At 27.7% G+C, this 11,514-nt stretch overlaps 2 protein-coding genes across 4 annotated transcripts; one reads left to right on the top strand and one right to left on the bottom strand.

The window, feature by feature from the left end:
- Positions 1-61: 61 nt before the first annotated feature.
- Positions 62-3,563, bottom strand: LOC123275437 (U3 small nucleolar RNA-associated protein 25 homolog). 2 transcript variants are annotated; one of them, XM_044743570.1, is made up of 2 exons: positions 3,477-3,563; positions 62-2,537 (listed from the first exon to the last, which is right to left on the bottom strand). In XM_044743570.1, exon 2 carries the CDS (start codon positions 2,515-2,517, stop codon positions 127-129), a length of 2,391 nt encoding a protein of 796 aa, XP_044599505.1. In that variant the 5' UTR covers positions 2,518-2,537; positions 3,477-3,563; the 3' UTR covers positions 62-126. The 2 variants fall into 2 exon arrangements, with proteins under 2 accessions (XP_044599505.1, XP_044599504.1); XM_044743569.1 differs by lacking the exon at positions 3,477-3,563 and adding an exon at positions 2,806-3,085.
- LOC123275438 (WD repeat-containing protein 20) lies at positions 3,531-10,564 on the top strand. 2 transcript variants are annotated; one of them, XM_044743573.1, is made up of 6 exons: positions 3,531-3,667; positions 3,896-4,606; positions 4,686-5,136; positions 5,710-5,892; positions 6,004-7,434; positions 10,297-10,564. In XM_044743573.1, exons 3-6 carry the CDS (start codon positions 4,867-4,869, stop codon positions 10,360-10,362), a joined length of 1,950 nt encoding a protein of 649 aa, XP_044599508.1. In that variant the 5' UTR covers positions 3,531-3,667; positions 3,896-4,606; positions 4,686-4,866; the 3' UTR covers positions 10,363-10,564. The 2 variants fall into 2 exon arrangements, with proteins under 2 accessions (XP_044599508.1, XP_044599507.1); XM_044743572.1 differs by lacking the exon at positions 10,297-10,564 and having other exon boundaries at positions 6,004-7,652.
- The last annotated feature ends 950 nt before the right edge of the window (positions 10,565-11,514 follow it).

An 11,514-nucleotide genomic window follows, 5' to 3' on the forward strand; every position in this document is an offset into this window, starting at 1 on the left:
TAATAATAATTATAACTAGAAATATTGAAAGTTGTATTAAATAAATACGATTCAATTGATAATTTTATTGAAAATTATATTGTTTCATTAAAATGAATTATTTATAAATATTAATTTAAGATGTAATTATTCACCAGTTACAACCATATGTACTTTTTTATCAGAACGAATCATTTTAGTTGTCCGTTCAGTGCCTAATATTGCTGATAATTGCATATTGTCATATTTAGAGTACAAAGTTGTGACAGTCATGTTACTACTTGATCCAGCTTTTGGATTTTGATTTGATTCGTGCATAAAATTACACATTTCACTGTAAAAGTGTGGAAATGATGGCGGAGCATAAAATATTATATGGCGTATACCTTTAACAGTAATACGTCGGAAAAAATGGAATCGTTCTGAGTAAATTAAATAATGTGCATCACTGTGAAAAAACATATCACGAGCACGTGCTATTTTTGGATCCTTAGTATATTCACATATTTGTACAAATTTTAATTCTTCTTTTTTAAAGTAATTACGTAATTTAACGTAGTCAAAATAAGACGGTACATATATCAATGTATGGTTCATAATACTATCCTTGTATTGCGGTAATATTTTATTTGTAAAAAAATCAAATCGTGCATCAATTGCTTGCTGATAATTAGCCGCTTCGAATTTATGAAACATCTGTTGTAAGTGTACAACTATTTTACATATAGAACCATACATTACTGGATTCATTATCTTCACCTTCCCAGCATAATTAAAACAATATTTATTAAATATCGAGTGAATCTCCGGAACATGTACGCTTGAAAATATCAATGATTGTCGATAATACTTAGCCCAGCCGTTAACAGCCCAGCTTCTGACACGTGAAAAATCAGTACCGTGATCCAACTCTTTTGGTTGTAAATGTAAATGATTAAATATATGAATTAGATGATCCCAATTTTGCATTAATAATATATCACACTGATCTATTATTAATAATTCAATGGAAGCTAAGAAATCGTAATTACGATGCTCTTCACCTTCGGCACCAATTAAGATTCTTAATCCAACGAGAGATGTTATTATAATGTCAGATGAATAAAAATCAGTGTATAATTTTAATGTCTTTTTAGTTAATGCAATACCTATTTTAAATGCATCATCAATATTACCAGAAAATGTTTTTTCATAATCTTCTGGCTTAGGGTTTTTTTTCGGCATTCTCAAAGTATCACCACCGCCAAATTCTTCCATAAATCTCGTTTTATTCATTACAGAGCCTCCTTTATCATCGCCAATTAATATTGATATTAATAATTCAACAACTTTTAGACAAGTATGACGAAATGGTACAATAATAAGTACTTTTGGTCTGACTAATCCTTGGTCACGATAAGCCTCTGGTATTTGTGCTAATGATTTATTATCAACTTTTGATAATTTAGCATTGTGATGTAAAATCTTAGCACGTGTTTTTAACAAATGATTTACAGCATGCAAACAATAAGTAAACATTATTTCATTTTCATTTTTAAATCCACGCTCGCAGTACAACAAGTCTTGGTAATTATTCATTATTGAAAATAATTCTTTTTGAAAGCGCGTTAGTTCACTTGGATCCTTGTTTAAACTGTCTTTTATATTATCGTAATTGGCTTTTGAAATATTATTCTGAATTTGATTTTTAATGTACAATTTATTCCAATCAAGATCATGAATTACCGAAGGGATTGTACCAGCTTTAGCGTATTGCTTGTCTTCTTTCAAAAAATCTTTTTTTAAAGCTGCAGTATTCGTTGAATCACATCTTGGAATTTGGACAGTGAGTTTATTGAGCTCCGGCCAAGTTAATTGATGGGAATAGCTAACTGGAGTTAAGCTTGATACATTGGCATATGCATCATCTGATAAATCATTTATTATGTGGAGTGCAAATGGGTCTTTCAAATCACCTGAGTCTTCTCGCGCTGTTTCGACATCTTCATCTTCATCAGCTTCAACTAATGATAATTTAAAATCTTCATCATCATCATCGTCATTATTATCACCATTGTCTACATCTTCTTTTTTATCATTATCATCAACCGAATTTTCATTAGCATTATTTAATTCTTCATCATCATTTTCATTTTCTGATTCATCCATACTATCACTAACAACAGTTTCATTTTTATCTTTAATTTCTAAATTAGATTCAACTTCAGCTTCTGACTCGGATTCAGACTCGGAAGCCGATACTACCTTAGTTTCTTTAAAATCTCGATTTTTTGAAAATGTTGACAGCAACATTTCCAAAGGATCTTGATCTTCGTCATCGGACTCCTCTTCTTCTCGTTTTAATTCTTCCTGTTCTTGTTCCTCTAATTTTTTTCTTCTGTTTTCAATCTCCGCATTTTTTGCATCACGTTCTTTCACATACGAGGACTCATGAAAATTAAATTTACCTTTTTTAACTTTTGATTTTGGAGCTGATTTTGAATTACGTCTGTCCAATTTTCTTTTTCCACCTCGTACTGGTCTTTTACCAAATCCCATTTTTGAAAATCAACATGTACCTTAAAGCAATAATTATATTTTTTTATTTTTTCTAAACACAGTATTAAAGAAAAATTTTATGAAAATTAATTTAGCAGATATTTAATAATTTTTTAACAAATAAATTATGGCAAAAAAAGAAGAAAAAAAATTGACGTGTAGAAATTTTAAAAAATAAAAAATGCAGTTTTTCAAAAATAATTTTTTGGAAAAAATCTATTTGTGAAAAAAAAATTAAAAAATGGTTAAGTAACTGCTAACTTTATTGTCATGTAAATTTTTACTTACTTGTTCATCTATTGAAGTCAAATAAAAATAAATTCGGGCGAATTTAAATCATGCAATTATTCAATTTACAACTAACCACTAAATACAAATAATTGAAAATATTTAAAGATCAATAGCAACAGTTAATTCACACGTGACAATAAAGCTCTGTTTAGTATAATCTATAAGGTTATGTTTTGTTATTTTACACTTTTACCACGTGAAAGTTCTCCATTTTCTCGCGCGAAAAATTTAAATCTAAAATTCTTAGAATTTTTTCATCAATTATTTCTTTATGATTACAAGTTATACAATTCTAAGAATTAAAAAAACCAAATATCTATACTATAAAAATAAGTAATAAGCTTTATGAAATTTCAACAAATCCTTGATGATAAAACACAAATAATAAATGCCAATAGTTTTTATCTTTTCGCGTAATCACTAAAATGACAAGCTAAAATCATAAAATAAAGATAAAAATAAACTAATCATTAAATTCAAGAAATTAATATACTAAAGAATATTTATTTATAAATAAATACATTCGATAAATATAGAAAAAATTGCTAATAAATGCTTCGATACTCAAGCTTATCACATAAAATAATCTTCAGTAAAAATAAAACATCAGAGAGGGTCTATTACAGGAAATAGGAAGTAACAAACAAGATTAATTAATCAACCCCCACCTTATCATTCTATTGCCGGTTGTTTACATCAAGTGTGCATACACTATAAAAAGTGTCATGATCTCTTTATCATTTACTAGACATTTGATGAAACTGAAAATAGCAGACATCTTAGAATTGTGTCAATAGAAACAATATAAATATTGTAATAAAAAATTAAACTTTTAACAATTTCCATGAAATTTTTAAAGGTAATTAATTTACTTTCATTTTTTTACTTTTTTAAATTAAAAACAAAATTTTTAAATGTCTGATTATCATTTGTAAAGTACTTCTTATATTACATATTATCATTATCAATCTTAACATCTACATTTACAATTGCTATACAAATATATATGTACATATATATAAGTGAATATTATTTTATATGTAACTTATTAGCTTTTTTTTTTTTTTTTTTTTTTTCTTTTGTGTAGACTAGGCAAAAGAGTATCACTAGAGCTGAACCAGAGACGGAGATATGCGCGCGCATCAACAATATGTACAAGTCAAACTACAGGAGCAGCAACATCTAGGCAGTGTAGATAGACAGCAGCACTATGTAACTATATACATACACACAATACTACACAGTAGATAGCATAGGTATACTCTACCTATACTATTTAAAGTCTAATGGTCTAAGTCTAGTTGTCTAAGTTAAACGCAGTTGAACGCAAACGTACATAGAGAGAAGGAGACTGCAGGAGGTTGTTCATACGTTACATTTATATGTATAGTTACAAGTTACACTTACATATATAGATAGATAGATATAGATATACATACACATGTATGGGATATACATGTACGTAGAATTTAGTGAACGAGTTGTCCAGTTGTCGAGACACCATCAAGACTATAGTATAGAGTCGTATCATCATGATCATCATAAAAGTTTTTTAGTTAAAACCCAGAGGCGGTAATCATAACAGCAAACATTATACGTGAAGTAAAATGGTATTGGGATTTGTGATTTATAAAATAATAAATAGAGTAACAAATGAAGACTAGAAGCAAAAAAGTAACAACAGCTATCTAGTGTTTCTCGAGCTCCAGTTGAGATGGAATAAGTACTTTGGTGTATTGAACAATCATTAACTATAGTTTTATTTATTAAAACAAATAAGTTTATGTTAATTTCTCAAGTATGTATCAATGGACAATTGTTTTAATTTAAATTAATCGAGTTTATTAATTAATAATAACATATTGATTGATTGATAGGTGACTGGAACATTCAAGAGTTTAACCGAGTGAATTATTCAAGTTTTTAGTTGTAATAATAACTTTGATATTGATAACAGTTAATAGTTAATTAGTTGGTGACTAAATCGTATATATAAATTTGAAATAACAATATTATACGTTTTCTCATGACCTCTTCCATTGGAAGTCTGGTAGTAAGATGGCTGTACAGTTGGACGGCGGGGGGAAAGAGGATTTAAAAACACAATTTGTCACGAGGGAAGGTACATATAAACTGATGACATTGTCTGAATATTCACGTCCTAATCGTGTAGGCAACACGGACACGAGAGGTAGTGCATCAGTCAGGGTATCATTTGTTACTTTGCCGGATCCAGCCGACCCCACGGGGACACAAGGACTTGGTGATCGAATGTGCTTTAATTTTGGAAAGGAATTATTTGTTTATGTTTACCGGGGTGTTAAAAAGGTTTGTATTTTTATTATTTATTTATATATATTTATTTATGTTTTTTATTAACCTTTTTATGATTCAATAAGTAACATAACCTATAAATTATTGTATCTGACTCCATCTTTTCTTGATCATACCACACCTACTTGGACATAAATATATATTTTTTTTATTACTTTAAACATTCTTTTTTTGTTTAATTTACAATGATTAAAATAGCAGACATCTGATATTTTTTCTTTGTCAACTAATTACTTGCTACTATAAAATATTCATCAAAAATTTTTTTATTTTTTTTGCATTCACTTTTTTTTTAATTTCTTTATTAATATTTTAATAGTTTTATTGTCACAATTTGTAATTAAATTATGTATATTCATTGATGAGTGAATGAAATGTATTTTAGGGTCACTCTATGATTGTTTAAATTATTTTTTTTTATCAATAAAAAATAATAATTCTTATTAAATTGAATTTATTAAAAAAAAAAATTATAACTATTTTTTTTGGGCATGAATTGTTTAATTGTCTAATAATTGTTAAATTTACAAAAAAATATATTTATTGATAATTAAATGTTTGAATTAGGCGGTGGATCTGAATAAGCCAGTTGATAAAAAATTATACAAAGGAACAAACCCAACGTGTCATAATTTTAATCAAACAACAGCAACAGCTGATACAGCACCATTGCTAGTGGGATTTTCAACCGGACAAATTCAACTTATCGATCCGATAAAAAAAGAGTTAAATAAATTGTACAATGAAGAGGTAAACTTTTAGTTGTTAATAATATATAAATGTCAAGTATAAATAATTGATATAGTATAAAATTAAACTATAACCAAGTTGAATAACAAATTCATATTTAATAATTTGCAGAGGCTTATTGACAAAACAAAAGTAACGTGTATAAAGTGGGTACCGGGATCGAGCAATTTATTTCTGGTATCCCACAGTTCTGGTCAACTTTATCTCTACAATTGGGAACTTCCTTGCGGTACAACCTCACCGCATTATCAGCCATTTAAATCCGGCGATGGGTACGCTATTCATACATGTAAAACAAAATCAACGAGAAACCCACTCTACAGATGGGTAATTGGCGCTGAGGGATGCTGTATAAATGAATTTGCCTTCAGTCCATGTGGTACCAATTTAGCAGTTGTATCACAAGATGGTTTTCTCCGTGTATTTCACTACGACACAATGGAGCTGGTTGGTTCAGCGCGCAGTTATTTTGGAGGTTTCTTGTGTGTATGCTGGTCACCAGACGGACGTTACGTCGTTGTGGGAGGTGAAGATGATTTAGTAACAATATGGAGCTTTCATGAGAAACGTGTTGTTGCACGTGGCCAGGGTCACCACAGTTGGGTCAGTGTTGTTGCATTTGATCCATTCACCACGTGTTACGGCGAAGCTGACGGTGATTTTAGTGGATCAGATGACGAAGCGATGCAGCAACAACATCAACACAATAACCACAATCATTTCAATGATAAATCGAACAGACTGTCAACAACGTCACAGGGAGTTCACTCAAACCGAAATTCATGTAGTTCTGAATTACGTGTGCCTGGTGGTACGTGCTATCGGCTTGGTAGTGTTTCTGAGGACACTCAATTATGTTTGTGGGATATAACTGAGGACGTATTGAGGCAGCCGGTGTGTGCCAAGCAAAGAGTATCGGCTGCTGGCTCAGGTACACTCTCATCATCTGGTACTTTGAGCAGTGGTAATGGTGCGACCTCTAATCACGTTACGAACAATACTAAATTTAATAATATTAATAATGTAAGTTTTAACAAAGATAGCACGGGTAGTCATAATAACTCAGACAGTAGTACGAATAATAGCAGCACAAATACAGCTGTATCAACGGTTAATTCATTAACTCAAAGATTTGCTGGTCTTGGTTTTGGGGAACGTAATAAGGGTGATAATCATAAGAGAAATTTTAGTCTGACGATGAGATCCAGTAGCACAAGTAATAATAGTAATACAGTGGTTAACAGTGGCGATAACAATAAAGCTAGTAGTAATAATACAAATACAAGTAATTTAAATAGTGTCGGTGGTAACAGTATAGGGGGTAGTAATAAAAAAGCAAGTTTTGTGATGGACGATCCAATGCGATTGATTGGAACTGCATGGTGTCCTCGATTTGACGAGTGTCCAGTATTGGAGCCACTTGTGTGTAAAAAATTAGCACACGAACGATTGACTGAATTAGTATTTAGGGAAGATTGTTTCGTTACTGCGTGCCAGGATGGATATGTTTATACGTGGGCAAGACCTGGTCAACAGCACATGGTAAGCAGCACCTTGCACAGACCACACCATCATAGTAATTTACTCACAAATATTAATTCCATGCGACTTAATGATCTCTGATGTAACAATAACATTTATTTTTTTTCCTTCTTTTATTATTATTATTATTATTATTATTATTATTATTATTATTATTATTAATAATGTAAAAGCTTCACCAATTTGATTCTTTACTGTTAATTGTTATTATTATTATTTTTAATTATTATCACCATTATTATTATCATTAATATTATTATATTTTTATTCAATTATTTTATGTATTAAATTTTCGTATCAAGTGCATTTTATGTTTTAAACATAAAAAAATATACAACTATACATAAATAAATTATTATATTTAAATATTCCCAACATATTTATATTTAAATACAATCATAGAAGATCTGTAGCGCTTCGAATGATTATTACTTTTAATAAAAAATATTTTTGTTTTGTTAATTTTGTTAGTAAAAATTAATTATTGGTTGAAATAATGTGTGTGTGTGTGTGTGTGTGTGTGTGTGTGTGTGTGTGTGTGTGTGTGTGTGCGTAAGATTTAATATAATTTTTTATTATATACAATCAAAAATTGAGATTTAAATTGAGCTTTTATCTGCATCAAAGTATTACAATAGATGATTAGATGTTTTACATGTGAATTGAAATTTTTTTTCATGTGAATCAGCTAAAATTTTAAATTATAGTTATTACTCTTATAATAATATCTTTCACATTTGAGTGTGTGGTTGTGTGCCATTATGAGGAGGGTGGAAAAAGCGTTAAAGATCTTCTACGGGTTTAAACATATCGCGTTCCAGATGCCATAAGGGCGTATACCGGTAAAAGGTCCCGGTGAAAAGCCATAAGGGCGTATAAAAAATTTTTTTTCGGGAATCATTGCTAGTTTCATCTGAAATGTGCAGAAATGCAAAAAAAAAAATTTTATACGCCCTTATGGCTCCCGAGACCCACCTCGGATGCCATAAGGGCGTATAATAAAAACTCTATTATTTTTTCTGTCCAAAAAAATGTTTAGTTAGGCGAAAAATTTTTTTTTGCATTTCTGCACGTTTCATACAAAAATACGTTGATTCCCGAAAAAAAATTTTTTTGATACGCCCTTATGGCATCCGAGGTGAATTCCCGGGTGCCATAAGAGCATATAAAAAAAATTTTTTTCGGGAATCGATGTATTTTCGTCCAAAATGTGCAGAAATGCAAAAAAAAAAATTTTATACGCCCTTATGGTTCCCGGGTGCCATAAGGGTGTATAATTTTTATTCGCCCTTATGGCATCTGTAGCGCGATATGTTATTATTTCTACTGCAAATGTTACATTGAGAAATTTTTACGCACGTGGAAAATGAAAATTATTAAAAATTTTAATCATAAAATAAAAAAAAGCAATAGCTGCACAAGTTATTAGAAGAAACAAATTGTATATTTATAATTATTAATTAATTTTGCATCTACTTTTGCCTTTCTACTATGATCTTTCACTATTATATATAATTATTATTATTTTTATTAATTAATAATATATATTAAAGGGCAGGTCCCTTTTTTCCACCCTCCGATAATTAACCTTTATATATACTGTATTTAGAATTTAATTACAGTCAATCTGGATAAATTAATCCCGTCAAAATAATATTATTTTATAAAATGACATTGAAGTATTACATGATTTATAAATTTCTTTCATTATGTACGTAACTTTTAAAAGTCGTTTTAAATTACCGGGGAAAATTAAAGTTATCCTGGTTGACTGCAGTTTAATCAGATTAAATAGAATAAATAAAGTGTAGAAAAAATATAAATTATGCAACGAGACCATTGCCCAAAAAAAAAAACAATTATTATACATACAATAAATAAAGTAATAATAGCAATGTGACATTGATTTTTTTTTGTTTATAAATACAAATTGCATTGTCTTAAAATAAATACAAACAAAATATGAATGGAATAATATTGTTGCTTGCTTCCTGCTTGAATTTAATTTTTTGCCGTATGCGTGTTATTATTTATTATTAAAAAAATGAAAATCCCAGTTTTTTATTTTCTTTACTATGATCATTATTATAATTATTATTAATTTAAGTTTGAATGTTCATATTACTTACAAAATAATAGTCATAAATTTTCGATGCCAAATTGAATAAAATTTTTCTTTATTGTATCTATTATTGTTGTTATAATAGATTTTATTTTAAATACTATGCTTGTAATTTAAATTTTATTAGCAATATATACGACAAATAATATTTTATTGTAATTAAAAAAATGCTTGCGCTTAAATAACTTCCTCACTCATTTATTAGATAAATGTATAATATTTCGCTATGGAAAATGAATATGCTAAAAAAATGAATGAGTTGCTTGCAAGATAACGTGAATTGCTGCTCCACTTTATCGCATGGTACGTATACTTTTTATTTCATTTTATTTTTTTATAATCTAAACCATATTTATGCTTAACACACAAATTTTATGCTTAGATAGTAATTTTTAATAATTAATAATTTAGAATGTTGACATTAGATTTTATAGATTATTTTTACTCTTAAACTTTCCTATTATCAACACATTTACAATATATTAAAAAATAATATTAAAGTTAATTGTCATTAAAAATTTTATAGCAATGAAATTATTATGAAAAAAATTTTTTAAAAATTTCTACTAATAATTTTTTTTAATTTTCATATGTGAAATTTTTTTCTTAATAATTTTATTGCTGTTAAATTCTTAAAAAATTTTTTTCTGTTATCTTCAGTGTCTTATTAAAAATTTTAATCTGTAATTAAATTTTAATAAAATTAATTGATTATATAAGTAATTATATTTTTTCAACAGCCAGGACAAATAATAAATGCTTCACACATCGTGAGCCCTGGTAAAAACGGAGGAACTATTGTATAGCTACAGGAAATAGACAAGAATGATTCATCTTCTTCATCGCTAACAAGAAAACAAGAAGATGATGACGTCTATGAAGAATTTTCACGATTGACTGAATTATTATTTATACCACCAACACAACATCGACGATTATATTATTATATATAATCGACAAACGAAATTAAATAAAACTAAAAGTCCATTTAAAAAAAAATATATAAATCCACATACTCAAAGTAATAATAATATTAATTATTATTATTATTGTGTCCAAATGATAATAATATTAAATAAATAAAACAAGCATTTCTCAAAATATAAAACTCAAAATTTTCTAGCTCAAACGAAATAAAAAAAGAAAAATAAATAAATATCTTAATTAATAATTTAAATTTTTACATGCTTTTTGTACTATTTTTTATTATTGTTGAATGCTCGTGGGTTTTAGATATTGATTACATTTTTAATTAAATGCAATTAATAACTAAACAATTGTAATAAAAAGTTTTGGTTTAAATTAATGTCGTTTAAAGAACAAATAATATTATCTTTCATACGTCATTCCAATTATCCGTTTGTTACCCGTAGATAAATATATTAATGTTTTATTATTTATTATAATTATAATAAAAAATTTTATTATTGCGTTGTTTTTTTCAATATTGAAATAATAAATAAAGTTGTTTCTACTTTGTGAATAATGTTTATTTTAAAATGAAACAAACGTTTTTATGTTTCTATCGTTAATATAAATGATTAATTTAATTAAATTTATTGTAGATTATATAATTAATTTAAATACTCATTCAAATCGCCATTTATAAATTGCCTTATAGTAAAATCGTAAGTAAAAAAGAAAAAAAAATAATAACAAATAAAGATTCTAATAGCAAAGTTTTTTAGCTTAACGTTTAATGTTTTAAAATGAAAAAGATAAACATGTAAAAAAAAAACAAAGAATGAATGAACTATGGTGAATAATTTTTTTTTAAAATTAATGAATACGAAATCTGCTTTATTAATTGAAAATCCATGAATATGAAAATAAATAAATGAATATAATGAGTATACTCTTAAGTATACGATCAGTTATTAAAAAATCATTAGTAGAAATAATATCTGAGAACTATATAAATTTATATATGTATAATTGTTATTTTTAACAGATTCAAT

Source organism: Cotesia glomerata, linkage group LG1 (genome assembly GCF_020080835.1).
Source record: "Cotesia glomerata isolate CgM1 linkage group LG1, MPM_Cglom_v2.3, whole genome shotgun sequence".
In the NCBI taxonomy this organism is placed as follows: domain Eukaryota; kingdom Metazoa; phylum Arthropoda; class Insecta; order Hymenoptera; family Braconidae; genus Cotesia; species Cotesia glomerata.